This window comes from Polyodon spathula, chromosome 2 (assembly GCF_017654505.1).
Source record: "Polyodon spathula isolate WHYD16114869_AA chromosome 2, ASM1765450v1, whole genome shotgun sequence".
NCBI lineage: Eukaryota > Metazoa > Chordata > Actinopteri > Acipenseriformes > Polyodontidae > Polyodon > Polyodon spathula.
In genome coordinates this window covers 70,057,131-70,073,335 of record NC_054535.1, presented here as the reverse complement: position 1 = coordinate 70,073,335, position 16,205 = coordinate 70,057,131, and the positions used below count along the sequence as shown (strand labels likewise).

General features: G+C 39.4%; 1 protein-coding gene across 2 annotated transcripts in view; it reads right to left on the bottom strand.

The window, feature by feature from the left end:
- Nucleotides 1-16,205, bottom strand: part of LOC121299774 (PDZ domain-containing protein 2-like) — a 57,155-nt gene that overhangs the window by 28,880 nt on the left and 12,070 nt on the right. For both annotated transcript variants that reach the window (XM_041227820.1, XM_041227830.1), the window contains exons 2-6: nt 15,654-15,799; nt 13,548-13,680; nt 11,242-11,412; nt 2,091-2,190; nt 601-749 (exon numbers count right to left, since the gene is read on the bottom strand). In XM_041227820.1, the coding sequence (XP_041083754.1) occupies nt 601-749; nt 2,091-2,190; nt 11,242-11,412; nt 13,548-13,680; nt 15,654-15,799 (699 nt within the window). The remainder of the gene's footprint in view (nt 1-600; nt 750-2,090; nt 2,191-11,241; nt 11,413-13,547; nt 13,681-15,653; nt 15,800-16,205) is intronic.

Below are 16,205 nucleotides of genomic sequence, written 5' to 3'. Positions count from 1 at the left end.
AGATATAGTATAATGAAGTCATTTTAATTATCAATATATTGCATCTGTCGTTTGTCTGAAGACTTGCCTTTTAAATTGTAATTGTGACGCTGTTTTTAGACACTAATATTTGTGCACTTGTTACTTGCAGATACACCAGCATACACCTTTTTACTTGTTTCATGGTTGTGCAGATGTTTAATGACTGCTTTGAAAACTCATTTCTGTTTGGTTGAAACCCCCTGCTCTTCACAGATCCCAGGTTCAATGCGTACCTCTGCATACACCCTGAGAGCTGGAATCTGACAGGTCTATTCAAACCCTTGAATGAGTGTGACTCATAAGATTGCTGAAGCATGGGCAAGACAGCATTCATTACACTTGCCCACCTAGTCAGTCATAGCACTGCCTACATCACTGAAAACAACAGACAGGCAGGAAAACAAATAGGGCACAGGCGTTGATGTGACACTACTGTCGTTGCCCCAGACTCCAACCCTGCCCAGTCTACAGCAGAGTAGCTCAGTAGCTGTCCCACGACATTCCGTTCAGCGTGGCACATTTAGTGAAATACAATGTAATAATAAAAAAAGAACATTAAAGGAGTGTTTGAGCCCTGACCTCCCGGGTGCCCACTGTGTCGAGCTGCTGTGGCAGGGAGTGCTTACGGCCCCCTCGGGAGAGTTTTTCTGACACGTCGCAGCCAGCCTCCTCATTCTCTACAATGAGCTCCTCGTCCTCTCCAACCGACTCCAAGCGGCTCCCTCCCCCTGTGAGACAACGACATCACCGTCAGTAACCAAGAGGAGCCTAACCCTAACCCTAAGCCTCCTCATTCTCTACAATGAGTTTGTTGTCCTCTCCCACCGATTCCAAGCAGCTCTCTCCCTCTGTGAGACAATGACTCACCGTCAGTAACCAAGAGGAGCCTGCAGTGTGCAATGTGCTGCTGCACACTTCACTCTGTCAAAATATAGTCTACCTGCATTTGAAACAAATCCTTAAGAGTACCATTTGTCCTTCAATCTCATACAAAAAGACCAGCACAATGTTACCCCAGGACCTGCAGGGATAGCTATATTGTCCCAACAGGTTACCTGTTGGACAGCCACTAAACAGTAGGGTCATGCTTGGTGAGCATTTATTTTATTTTCCTAAGGGTACCAGGCTGTTTAGTCACTGAGGCAAAGGTCTAACTTTCAGTGAGGTCTCTGGGCCGTGACGCTTCAAGTTAAAAGCCAAACAAATACAAACACAGCAATAATGTAAAAGTAATATATAAACATATGTGAAGACAACAGTTTGTTTTCTTTTGTTTTTTTGTATTAATCCTGCCTTGACTGTAAGGGTTATCAGTATCATGAAAAATATCACCTGCAATATCTTCAGTGAGCAGGTTCTCACCAAGGAGTCTTACATACTGGGTTAGCGGTTCTTTATATTTGTATAAACTATATCCAAGGCAGTGGAGGGGTAAGAACACAGTGGATCAGCGGTTCTTTATATATTTGTATACACTACATTCAAGGCAGTGAGGGTGATAACAGCTGTTGTGCAACATTGTAATTGTGTTATTCATTATGCACTCAATATAAATGTTTTATTTATTACATTGTGCGCTTCCTACATAGTGATGCATCATGGGGTTATTTTTACTAGTTAATATCAATACCACATTTTGGTAGAAAAGCAGCTGTCAGTATCAGCAGTGGCAATGCTTACAGTTTATTTGGAACAGTGATACAAATCAGGTGCAATGTGTTTTATTGTTAGATTAGGGCATCTTTACACACGAGACATCAATCGAGTATTTTTTCTTACCTGTAGCTGGTTGCGTTGTAAGACAATCTCCCAATAGTCATAAAACTTAAGTATGAAGCAGCTGTTATTCTTGACCTTTTCTTTTTGAGTAAAAAGCCAATAGAGAATTCAGGCAAAAACAAAGCAAGCCAAGAAAGAAAAAATGAATCCTGAAAACTTTGATGACTGAGCCAAATTCAGACCTTTAAATCATTCTAACTGAAAACGTTAACAGAATCCTCTGCACACATGCAACAAATGCAGCTGCTAACCTGCTGGAAGTTCATTAGGAGGATCCTTATGTTACTGACCTTGAGATCTGCTTCTGAACTTCATTGGCGTTGGACTGCGGCAGCATCCCTTGGGTCCCTCTGTCCTTCCTCGATCCTCAATCTTATCAACTTCTGTGAGCTGCAGCAGAAGACAACGAAGATAAAAGGATTGCTACAGCCATTGCTATGCAGTACATCTGCCAATTCGCAGAAGAAGCTGTCTTTGAATAAGTAAGAATGTGACAGCAGGCTTTGGTTCTCTTGGTAGATAGATCGCGCTTCCACAGCAGCTCAGTTCACTTCCTGTGTATTCAACACATAACTTTGAAAACACCCCATTAAAAGGTTGTAAGCTAGTGGTGCATCCAGTAAAGGCGCTCTGCGCGGATGTGCCCTATAGCCTGGAGATAGCAAGTTCAAATCACTGCCACCGTGACCGGGAGTTCCTAGAGGGTGGTGCACAATTGGCCCAGCGCCGCCCGGGGGGAGGGGGGGCTAGGTCGGCCAGGGTGTCCTCGGCTCACCGCGCACCAGCGACCCCTGTGGTCTGGCCAGGCACCTGCAGGCTTGCCTGTAAGCTGCCCAGAGCTGTGTTGTCCTCTGAGTTTGCAGTGATGCAGACGGCTGATGACACACGCTTCAGAGGACAGTGTGTTTGTCTTCAATTTGTTCAAAATTCTGCAGCCAGAATTGTCTCGGTCCCACTCAAGATATCACATCACTCCTGTCTTGGAGGCCTTGCACTGGCTGCCTATCAGGTTTAGAATTGATTTTAAAATTTTAATGCCGACATACAAGGCTCTTCATGGGCTAGCACCGACTTATCTGTCAGATCTTTTACCTTTTTACACTCCCACTCGCAACCTGCGCTCTGCTGATCTCAGACTGCTGTGTGTCTCGCCTGATCGCCTGCGCTCTATGGGCGACAGGGCCTTCTGTTGCTATGCCCCCAAATTAAGGAACTCTATTCTACTAGAGATCAGGTACTCAGCTTCTTTGAGTGTTTTTAAAGTTAATTTAAAGACTTACTTTTTTAGAAAGGCATTTTTATGATTTTTATGATTGTTTTATTTCCTTGTGTTTCTTTTATGCATAATCTGTTTATTTATGGCTGTACTATTAATTGTGAAGGGCTCTGAGATGACTGCTTTTAAGGGCACTATACAGAATAAAGTTTTTGGGTCCAGTACACCAGACTAACTGTGTACCTAAAAGAAGATCTGATAAGTTATGCATTTGCTGTGTAATACTGACAAAAACAGAAACAGCAGCTTCTGAAAGGACCCCAAGGGTTTCTGTAAAGTTGAATGCCAATTTATAATATGATTTTAGGATAATAAAACACACATACAATTCTAAAATACACCTCTGCAATCTGTCCATCTGTATTAATCAGGTCGAGGAAAAAACACACACAAATAACATGGTGGCTGCCAGCTTTTACCACTTCAACCCTTTTTAAGATTGTGAAATGGAAGAAGTGTCTGGCGACGTGTTCCGCAATGGCAGGGCATGGTTCCAGCACTGTAAACTTTGCTCCCATGGTGACTGCTCGGCTTGGTTGTTTCCCCGTTCCTCCGAAAGTCTGCCTGCTTGTGTGGAATGTGGCACACTGCTGCCTGGTAATCACCCCACTTACAGGAGAAGATGACTGGCAAGCCTTTCTCTAAGTGACAATGAAGTCACTGGTGGCAACAGCGCCTGGAGAAGCCATTGGCTGGTAAAACCTTTACCTGCCAAAGATCATAAGAATACTAACTTAATGGATCCGGAATTGCTTTAAATCATGTGCAGTGACATTTTATGGATTCCTTGAGTAAAAAGCTTCTTTACAACCCTATAAAAACATGGTAGTGTTCTGTATAGAATACTATTACCTAGTTACATTGCACTACCTGTATATAGCACATAAAGGGTTATATTCTGAAATTACAGCAATCTAATGTTGTACATTTTATGTTTAGATGTACAGTAACAGTTTATGCAATTATTTACTATCTGGATTACAACTTCAATTGAAGGAAGCAATACAGAGAAGGGTTTGCAGAATGTTAGCCTTTGTTGGGATTCTACCCCCAAACAACATCTGCCTGCAAGGCATCTCTTTACATCAGATAAAAGGCTGTCAGCTGTGCCAAAAACTAATCACAGATTATCCTGCAAAACCATTGTCTCACTCCTTCTCATTCTGAGACTGCCCCACATGGAAAGGATCATTTACCCTTCTTTCTGGCTTTAACTAGTACAGAGGTTATGCCTGTTCTGCGCGACAGCATAGAAGCCCACAAAACCTGGGCAACAGTCCCAGGTTCCTAAGCATCACCACATGGCCACAATTTCAAAAACAGGGATGTAAAACTCAACTATAAAGATACTGCCTTTGATTACAGAGGTTAATAAATATGCATTTATTACAACTTCAGAAAAATTGGTTCTTTACGTCTAGACAATTAGTCCAATTTCAGTAATAATAAACAACTGAAGCAAAAACTGTTCAGTCTTAAAATCTCTACATAACTCAATACATTCTTCAGCAGGAAATGGAACCACAAAGCAGATATACTGTAGGCTAGCTGTCAACAGGGGAGCATATTCATTCCCTTTTCATAAATCTACTGTACGAAGTGACATGTGAGGTACGAGCACCTGTGTGTACAAAACACATGCATGAGGTCAGTCTTTGTTTGTATCAAAGGTGCAGCTCTGCAGTATGGGAAATATTACATTAACCCTTTCAAACAGACTTACAGGTATCTATCTAGTTCAAGACCTACATTTCGGGGTCCAAATCCAGGCTTTATCCTTTAATAACTTTTCAATCCAGTGCCAAAGTTCTAAAAGAAACAAATGTGTCCGTACTAACCAATAAGAAACAAGTGGCAGGCATCTCAGGAATTCCTGTGTTGTTATGAAAAAGAGACATGTTTGCATTGGTTAAAAGCTTAAAAGCCATGCCTTGCGTTGCTTGAGTAGATGGAAATACAGTATGTCACTGTTTGTTAGTCCATTAAATTGGCTTCAGAAAGCAGTTGAACAATTACAACAATTATTAATGTCTCTAAAATATCAATTCCAATTCCTTTGAGGGTACTGGCATATGAATTGGGCATTGATTTGAAAAAGGAATCGCCCAAGACCCTGCTCTTGTGAGCACTTTGGATGGAAAATAGAAGGCATACCATAACAGACAGGATCAACTGGACATGTTAACCTTTTAAACAACATCTTTTAATTAAGAGAAAACACAATACATACTTGCCGTTATCAATGTCTTCAGAATACCTGTATGTTTTAGTCTATCATACATGACATGATTACAACTTATGGCGAAATTAGATGTACTGGTATGGCATTTTGGTTAGCCACAGTAACTGACTTCAATTATGTATAACAGATCCCTGCCTGGGAAAATGTGTAGGGGGTTGGCAGGGATACCGTTAATTTCCGTCCCTGCCAGATCAATGTGTGTGTGGCAGAGGCTGTGTTTGCACAGCCACGGGTTTAATTAATTAATGTTTCTAATTGTTGTGTTTAATTTAATTGATATCACCTGCCTGTGATTAGCAGGGAGGTATAAAAACAGGGGGAAAGGGTTTGTTCAGGGCAGTCTGTGAGAAGGTAAGAGGCTGTCATTGTGGAGAGACAGGTGTGGTTCATAAAGATAGTGTGTAAACCTTTTTGTGCGTCTGAAAAGTTGTTTTTGTTTTTCGGTAAGCGGCTTTGCCGTCCGATTGTAGTTAGAACTGTGAAGAAATGTTTAGTTAGTACTCTGAGGGGAGTTAGGTTTTTGTTTTGATTTTTCTTTTATTTCTGTTAAAATAATAAAAGGCATGAAAGTGCTTAAAAACTTCACATTCCTGTGTCTGGGTCTGTTTCAAAGGGACAAACAAACCTTAGAATAAGTAAAATCTTTCACACAATGTAATATTGACCCTCTAATTTACTATTGTGTATTACCTCTCATGCAGGAATAAATGGCAGTCGATTTTACAGACTGTAGTTTACCCTGCCATAAAAAGCCCAACACACCTAAAATAGTGATCCCAGGCAATGCAACAGACATCTATGTAAGAGACTATTAGTTTGACGGTGGCTTTAAATTTTAAACCACTCAGTGCCTAAGACTTTTGCAGAGCAGTGGATGTGTGTGTGTGTGTGTGTGTGTGTGTGTGTGTGTGTGTGTGTGTGTGTGTGTGTGTGTGTGTGTGTGTGTGTATATATATATATATATATATATATATATATATATATATATATATATATATATATATATATATATATATATATACACACATACAGTGCCTATAGGAAGTCAGCACCCCCTTTCAAAATGTTCACCTTTTGTTGCCTTACAGCCTGGAATTTAAATGCATTGATTTTTTTTTTTTTTTTTTTTTTTTTCATTATCTCCACATCCTACCCCACAACTTCCAGATGAAAATAATATTCTACAAATTTGCAGAAAATTAATTAAAAATAAAAACTGAAATGGCTTGGTTGGATCAGTGTCCACCCCATTTGCAATAGCAATCCTAAATTAGCTCAGGTGTAACCAATAGCCTTCAAAATCACACACTAAGTTAAGTGGCCTCCACCTGTGTTAAATTGTGTTAAATTGTAGTGATTCACATATATACATACCCAACTGACCCCTCTTCAAAAAAAAAAAAAAAGGTGAATAATTTTAATAAGCAGAACAGTACAGTGCCATTCCAAATTTCATCTATTTATACCAATGCGGAGATGAGTGGATAAGATGCTATTTGTATTTTATTATTTTTATTTTTTTAAGCACAGATGCCCCACACCAAGTTCTCAAAGCCAGTAAGGGTGGTTGCATACATACTTGAGTCACTGTACATCTCTAGTTTATATTATATATAAATTCAGCAGTTCCTGTAGGTTCCCTCTGCTGGGTAGTGCATTTCAAAGCAAAGACTCATCATGAGCACCAAGGCGCTTTCAAATGAACTCCAGGACAAAGTTATTGAAAGGCACAGATCAGGGGATGGCAATGAGAAAATATCAAAGGCCTTGACTATCCTTTGGAGCATGAAGACAATTATTAAGAGGTGGAAGGTGTATGGCACCACCAAGACCCTGCCTGGATCAGACCGTCCCTCCAAACTGGATGACCGAGCAAGAAGAAGACTGATCAGACAGGCTACCAAGAGGCTAATGATAACTTTGCAAGAGCTACAGGCTTTTATGGCCAAGGCTAGTCAAAGTGTGCATGTGACAACAATATTCCAAGCACTCCACAAATCTGGCCTGTATGGTAGGGTGGCAAGAAGGAAGCTGTTACTCAAGAAAGCCCACCTTAAATCCCGTTTGAAGTATGCAAAAAAAAAAAAAAAAAAAACACTCAGGAGAATCTGTAGCCATGTGCTAAAAAGTTTTGTGGTCTGACAAAACTAAAATGGAACTTTTTGGCCTAAATGCAAAGCGTTATGTTTGGTGCAAAACCAACACAGCACATCACCCAAAGAACACCATCCCTACTGTGAAGCATGATGAGGGCACCATCATGTTATGGGGATGTTTCTCATCGGCAGGGACTGGGGCACTTGTCAGGATAGAAGGGAAAATGAATGGAGCAAAGTACAGAGAAGTCCTTGAGGAAAACCTGCTGCCCTCTGCAAGAAAGCTGAAACTTGGATGGAAGTTCACCTTTCAGCATGACAATGACCTGAAGCACACAGCCAAAGCTACACTGGAGTGGCTAAGGAACAAAAAGGTAAATGTCCTTGAGTGGCCCAGTCACAGCCCCGACCTAAATCCAATCGAAAATATGTGGCTTGACTTGAAGATTGCTGTCCATCAACGCTCCCCAAAGAACTTGACAGAGCTTGAACAGTTTTGTAAAGAAGAATGGTCAAATATTGACAAATCTAGGTGTGCAAAGTTGGTAGAGACCTATCCCAGCTGACTCACAGCTGTAATTGCTACCAAAGGTGCTTCCACCAAGTATTAACTCAGAGGTGGTGGAGACTTATCCAATTATGATCTTTCAGTTTTGTCAATAAAAACTTGTTTTTGAACCTTAACAGTGTGGAGTATGCTGTGTAGATAAGAGCCAATAAAAACCTCATATAAATGCATGAAACTCTGAGGCACTGACACAACAAAATGTGAAAAAAGTTCAAGGGGGTGTAGGCTTTCTATAGGCACTATATATATATATATATATATATATATATATATATATATATATATATATATATATATATATTTATATTAATTGCAATACATTGCGACTATTAATTGCGATTCAGCTCATGTGATATATATGCTGAAATGCCCTTGTGGTTTGGCTTATGTAGAACAAACAAAAAGAAATGTGAAAGTATGCACAGCAGAACACAAAGCTGCAATACGAAATAACAATCTGAATTACACTATAGCTAGACACTACAAAACAATGAACCATGCTTGTGCCTTAAGTTTAAAATTCATAGCAAACAAACAGTGTCACTTTCTGAGAAAGGTGGCAATATAATTAACCAACTAATGTTAAGAAGAGAGTCATTTTGGATTTTAACACTCCTATTATTCAATACAGATTAGGAGGTAAAGTCAAAAGCCCCTTAGTAGTCCAACGGAAAGCCTAATTCAAAATAATATACTGGTATATATTAATTATTTATTATTTGTTCATTTAAAAAATATACAATTTTAACAATGTTTTGGTTCAAATTAATGTTAGACTACATGCATTACAAAAGTAAGTATCAGGACCCCGCTAACATTACTAACAATGTGTCTGCTCCAAGTCAATACATATATCAAACATATATATATATATATATATATATATATATCAAATATCAATCCATACATCAAACATCAATATATATATATATATCAAATATGAATCCATATATCAAACACTGATGTATATATATCAAATATTAATCCATATATATCACACATTGTGTATATAACGGACAAAGTTGTGGGGGCCTAACGGCAAACGTATGGGTTTTTATATATATATATATATATATATATATATATATATATATATATATATATATATATATATATAATGAACAAATGCTGAATGGGCAGTGTGCGCTAAAGGCTGAGGCAGTGTGTCAAAAGCAGTTTGAAAATATCCCAGCCTATATGTGAACTCTGACTATATATAGATTTATGAACCTATTTTTTATAACCATAATATGTGCACTTGATATTCAATTTGAAAAACACAGGAGAACTAATTTGATGAGACACTGATCTGGGGGTTATCAGTTGAGAAAATTCTTTATTTCATCTGCCTAAACAGCTATGATAGCAGAGCTGAGTCTCCAGGCAGCCAGATAGCTTTGAAAACCAAACACCTACACAGCACTGGGGATGCAGCCTGACAGACACAGCTGTGTGTGTGTTATCAACACGGTCCTGAGATCCGCCATTACACTGATACAGCATTCACAGTCTTTGTATAACTCACTGAATCCATTTCGAAGCGTCTGAAATGTCCTTCACCAGCACTCTCACCCCACCGCTGCCTTCCCCTGCCCACAGTCACTCCTGCAGACAGTAGGGCTGTACTGACACTAAAATCAGACAGACTCTGCTAGGTAGTAAAAACCATGCAAAGCTACAACTGCTTAGTTTCTAAATGCTTGCATTCAGTTTTCTTTATCAATAAAATATTTACTTAATGCAAAATTGTAACAGATTCTGCAAAGGATTAGCCAAGGTGCAAACACTGAACCTGAAAGTTAATACAAAATAGTTCTGAGATAATTATGAAGATGACTGACAATTTCCTCTGTAAACACGGGAAGTGCATCCACTACCGTAAGCACAGCAACATAACACTGTCTGATATAAAGAAAACAAAACGTACCCAAGAGAGAGAAAAATATGTAATTTACTCTGTTTCTCTCATATATACGCTATAAACCACTTCAGCTCACTGAATCACGGTTTGTTGGTAGCAGCAAAAAGCCCTCGAGTGAATCACGTCCCTGTATCTCACTCGCAGGTCCTTCTCATTCCTCTTAGTATCTCAATATACAAGGGGCTGTGATGCACAGAACCAGCTTCATGAGCTGTGAAATGCTTCTGCTGTTAGACAATATGCGGTGTAAAGGCCAACATTATGAGACTCCAGAAATCATGCTAGAGGACAGACAACAGGAGCAACTCTGGATCCCCAGCTCAGCACCTACATCTGCAGCATCCAATGATTCATAAAGCAGATAGGTGGTACACTGGAATGTCAAATTGTTTATTTTGTGTGTTCGCTATCCTCCCACCTACATACAGTACCACTGCCTTTAATCTGATTTCCTGTCTGTTTAATTGTCACACTCATCACTCTCCTTACAAGAAAAAAAAAAGACAATTACAGTCCCTTCCAGAGGCAGAAATTGCTACAGATAATATATCAAACATCCCAAGTAGCTGGTATACTTTTGTCATCTAAAGAAAGCCTTGATTTATTTTTAATTGTAATGATCTGTATGTTTCATCAGCAGGCCCAACAGATTGATCAACTAATTGTGTCACAGATGGGAGCAGTGGTTAATTTCAAACCACGGACACTAACACTGAGAAACACTGCGTGCCGTATGCAACACTGTGACCCTTACCCAGTTTGCTAGATTTAATCATTGGTATTATTTTTTCCCCAGTTTAATTATGGACTTGAGTCATTCCCTGGTAATATGTGCTATGTCAGACTCTGAAAGCATTGCAAAAATGACATAGAGTATGCTAACTCAAGAAACAAATGTGATTCTTTTACGTTGGTATGTGGATTATTTTTGTGCCCCTGGCAAAAAACGATAAAGCAGCAACACTGTAACTTCCACATTTCAAAGTAAAGGATTTATGAGTCTTTGCTCCCTGCAAGTACTTCTGTTTGTTTTGTGTAATGCAGTGAAGGTTGATTCAGCAGGTTTATATCTACATTACTACAGTACAAGGATACACAAAAAGGCTAGACTTACTACATACTGGCTGCAGTCTCCAGTGAAACAAAACTGGTAAGAATCACCCTAGGTGTGCATCAGGGCCTGTCAATCCCCAGTCTGAAACGTCTGTTTGTAGGTTTGCAACACTGCAGAGAAGCTTGCTAAACTGACCCAAAATACAGTACATGGACACAGAGGCAGACTGCCACATACAAACCACAAAAAACTTATAATTTTGATGAAAGCATAGTCCAACATACCGAGTCCTGAGTGGGCAGAGAGAGGCAGCTGGCTGTCACATCCTCCACATCAGGGTTCACATTCTCTTTATTCTCCGCAGGGGATGGGGAGCTGCCCTGGGACGAGCAGGTACTCACTAAATCAGGTAGGCTGGTCGAGGGATATTTCTGGAGATCCACCTGCGATGACTCCTGCCAGGAAAAGGGGGTTAGGATGCAGACTGAACTGTGCACACTTCTGTAATATGCTTTACAATACGTCTCCTGCCAGGGAAATGAGGTGAGGATGCAGACTGAACTGGGCATGCTTCTGTAATATGCTTCACAATACTTTTCAGATTGTTATTTTCACTGAGCTTTTTGTGTTGCCCTAGGGGATTAACACAGGAGGTTTCCAGAATCTAACACTTTTTACTTATCCTTGATAAGTCGCTGTGGTATGCACCAGGAGATGTGAAATAACATATGTGTACAACAGCTGTGAGCAATGGAGATGACATTTACCAAGAGCGGATGAACACAATTATTAAACAAGTAAATAAAAATCCAGCTACAAAGTACAGTACTGGTATGCCCCACTCCAAATCAAATGTGCATTACGTGGCAATAGCAGTAAAAGCAGGTATATACAGAATGTGCAGGTTAAAGAGCAAATCGTTTCAAACTTCATTTTCTTCTTTTAATTTTTGTACTATTTCCTTGTACTGTTTGAAGGTGCTTTGTTTGCTTGTGATGTTTGCAATCATTCTTCGTGGTGATGTACTGTGTGAAGCTGCTTTGACTGCGTTCAGGAGCTGCTCTATAGTAATATAGGCTAGACCAGTCAAGGTGTCTTTATATTAGATAGCGCTAGTGCCATCTAGTGCACAGCTGTGCATTGTCAGCAAATCCTTTTCTAAAGAGACTTAACACTTGTTCTAGCCTTGGTTACAGATATCTATGGCAGTGCAACTAGAACTGAAGAGCAGCTCCTGAACTCACAGTCAAAGAGCCATAACACAGTCATACATCAAAAAGCCACTGCCATATTGTTGTTTTAGTCATTAACTCTGTAAACCAGCTGAGGAATGTATTTGTACTTATGTTGCATTTAATGAGCCACTGGCATCTAAGCAGCTGTCTGGCTTTCCAGGTTTTTGTTTTCTAAAAGCTGACTAGCTTTTATCACCATGGTAAGTAAACAGGGACTGGCAAGGACCCCATAAAGAGTAGTGTGTGTTTGTGCCAATCCGCATTGCCAGCAATGAACAGAATGCTTGTCTAGAGCAGTGGTTTTCAACCTGTGGTACGCGTACCAGTGCTGGTGCGCGACAGGCAGTCATTCTTTATGACGACATGATTCCTCATCCACAATACTTCCTCAATCGTAATGTATCCATCTGTTTGTACCACTAAATCGCAGAGAAATGAGAAGTTACGAGGAGAGGTATTTGTTATGAACGTTCAAAGTTACTGATGATGGGGAACCTAAGCAGCCGCTGGGTGCTGCTGTTTGTAATGAGAACTCTTGTTAAATAGATGATGCTGTCACATTTTCAGTGATAACTTGCAGACAAAAAAAAAAAGAAATCTGTTGTAATGGGGTAGGTTTCTGTTTTACAGCAGCAGTTTAAGATTGCACATGGTTACTGGTACACCTGGTGGTCCCTGCTGGAAACACTGCTACTTGAGATGATCTGTAAACCTCACAACTCTCTACTATACTGGACCATATGGTACTCAATTGTATCACTACTTCCATCAGCCTTTACTTGCACTGAACTTCTCCACACTTTGCTATATTCTACTAGTGCACTCAATCCTAATTATACTTTCTGTATCTTGTACTTGATTTTAACCTTAAAGGTAACCGTATTCATGTTTTTTGTAATTGCTCTTATTTGAAATCATTCTTATCCATTTATTGTACGTGTTCATTGCTCTTATAACCAAATATTTATAAGTTTAGCTGCTCTTAGTCGTAATCGCTCACAAATTTACTGTAGTTTTTTTTTTTTTATTTATTTTATCTCATTTGAATTTGCTCTTACTTATTCATGATTTTATTGTATTTTATAACTGTTGTTATCTGTGTGATGTGATATTCTGTAATGTGACACTTTGTAACAACTGTAAGTCACCCTGTATAAGGACATCTGCTAAGAAATAAATAACGGTGATGATAATAATAATAATAAATAATAATAATAATAATAATAATAATAATAATAATAATGATGAAGATAACAACAATGGAGGTAATAATAATAATGATAATAATAATAATGAAACTAATAATGATGATACTAATAATGATAATGATAAGGTTGAGAATGAAATCCACCTACCCTGCTGGCAACAACAAGTTGTACAAGCCCTGCCGCAGAACGGAGAATCATCACAGCCTCCTGATGAGAGAGGCCAACCAGAGACTGGCCATTGATCATCAGCAACTCATCACTGGACTTCAGTCTTCCATCCCTGCGAGAACCAGGGGAATCACCATGAAAAGGGTTCAAGGAGGGTGAATTATTATTGCACAGATTTAAAGAACCCAGTTTAACTTGACTGCAGTGCTTGAGATGAGAACATCGTGCAAACGCTGCTATTGAGACAAGCATTAAAAATACTAGTAAAGAAAGATTCCAGCCAGCACCATTGATTCAAAAGCAACTGATGATGATGACTGTATTCCACAAATGAAAAGTCTTCCTGTGATAAGAAAAGTGAAATGTCCCTAATGTCATTTAAAACCAGTTGCAACAATTACCTATTAACTCAATAGCTCCCTGTAATTCTGCCTCTGGAAGAAGTGACCCCTGGGTAATATTCCTGTGAGGATCTCAGTTCAGACACTTTCATCGGGAGATAAACCGCAAGCAGGCACCACGGATAATTGATTTTGAATGCTGCTCCTGCTCCTGTCACCTGATTCCTGCTCCTGATTCCCTGACAGCTGCCTCTTACTGTCGCTGCTAATATGGAGATGCAGAGATGGTTAATTACACAGGTGACTTTCCTATCCAATAAGGTCAGTCAATGTGACCCTGCACACTGTACACCCAGACTTGCTGAAACACACGGAGCACAACATAAATCCTTCTGAAAAGGGATTAAAGAAAGTGCATGGCTTGGCTGCTAAAATGAACTCTGTCTGACTCTGAAAGGAGAAATGACCCCAAAGAGTGTAGCCAGTGGATAAGGTCATTAAGTACCCATTTAATTTCTCTTTGAAAAACAAGCTGTATTTATTTATTTAATTTGATACATTACATTTAGACTTAACTTTCTGCGGTTAACAAAATTAAAGTAAGTTATCATAACAGTATAGTTAAAGAGAAAAATAAAATAGCAGGTTAAATACGCTCCAAAAAATGAGGACAATGGCACTTAAGGGGTTAAGATCATTACTTTACCCATAACTAAAAAATAGTTAGAATAGGTATTAGGCCTTAAACGAACCAAAAAAAAACAAAAAACGTGTTATTTTGAAGACCCCGCGAAAGAATTCTATTCGAAACCATTAACAAAGACCATTAGTTAAAATGGAATATAAACAGAGACAACAAAGCCGACTGGCCATTGTATTAAGGAGTCTCATTATTCTCTTTACACAGAGATTCTCAGGTCATTAGAGAGTAAATTAAAACAGTTCATCAGGCCAGACAGTTTTCTTCTTGTGTATTAGTGGGGGGCAAAATATATGTTTTGAAAGCTGGCAGAAACACTGAAAAACATGCAAGTATATAAAGTTTTGTTCTGATTAAAAAGTTACTTTCCTTTTTCCTTTAAGGTACAAGAGACATGTGTGTCCCCCAAATACAAATGATGCTAATTTTCTTATTTCTGCAACGAGGGTTACAAAACAGGGTTTGCATTTACTGACAGGTTTATCTGGTCATTCAAATTATGTTTCCTCCTCGTGATACTTGAGTCACTCTCAGATGTATTTTAAGAAGAAACCGTTTGAACAAGAGCTCAATTCTTTGTATAGCTGAAGGGCTTAGAACCAATGCAACGCTTCAATGCTTTGGTTCACCCTCAGTATCAAATCACTGCTTTTCCCATGACTTGTTCTTCACCAATTGCTACGAAAACAAAATCTATGACGCGTTTACCAAAGTGTGTGTTTTTCACATAGGAAAACATGAGATCTACAAAGTGATGGTACTACAGTACATATTCGTTTGTTTAGGGTCCTCACTCAGAAAGCTCTGATTGTACTGCAGCAAATGAAATCCAAGTTTACACAGGATTTACGACAATTCAAAGCAGTTATCATGTTCACCAGGTAGAGTCAGACAGAGTTATAAATCAGGGCATCATTTTGAATGAGCACCCATTAAAAACCTAGCTGGAGTGTGGTCTCTTTGAAGGATGTCCCAGAACTTAGCATCTCCTGCAGCGATGAGCAGACCCCTCCTTACAACAACAGAATACAAGATAGCCGGTACCTCTGAGCTGCTCCTCCTTCTTCCACGTGAGTCACGATGATGCCATGAGGGGACTTCTTAGATCCGCGGCCTCCAGTAATCTGGATCCCTAGTCCATCCTGTCCCTTCACCATGTGCATCTTCCATATTCGACTGCCTTCTCTGGGCTGAGGTGACAAAACAAGACAGATCTGTTTCACACACGTCTTTCTCTACAAACCCTTTCATGAACGTTCCACGCTAGGTGGGATACAATAGTTACCGTAACTGGAATTCATAATGACGATGCAGCAAGATGTACAGACAAATGAAGTGACTGCTGATGAGATGACTGCCTCAACAAGCTACAAGGCTCCACACAGATTTCCTTCAAGCTTTCAAACTATTCTTAAATATAGGGTAAGAAATGTGATGTTACACATAGACAATATTTTACTGGTACTTATATTACTCAAACGTATACGCATTTGTGTTCTAAACTAAACACAAATGCAGAATAGAGGAATAAGCAGCTACAGTTGAGCTCAGTCACTTCAGATAGAGAAACCATTTATCTTAGTGGGCATTTGAAGA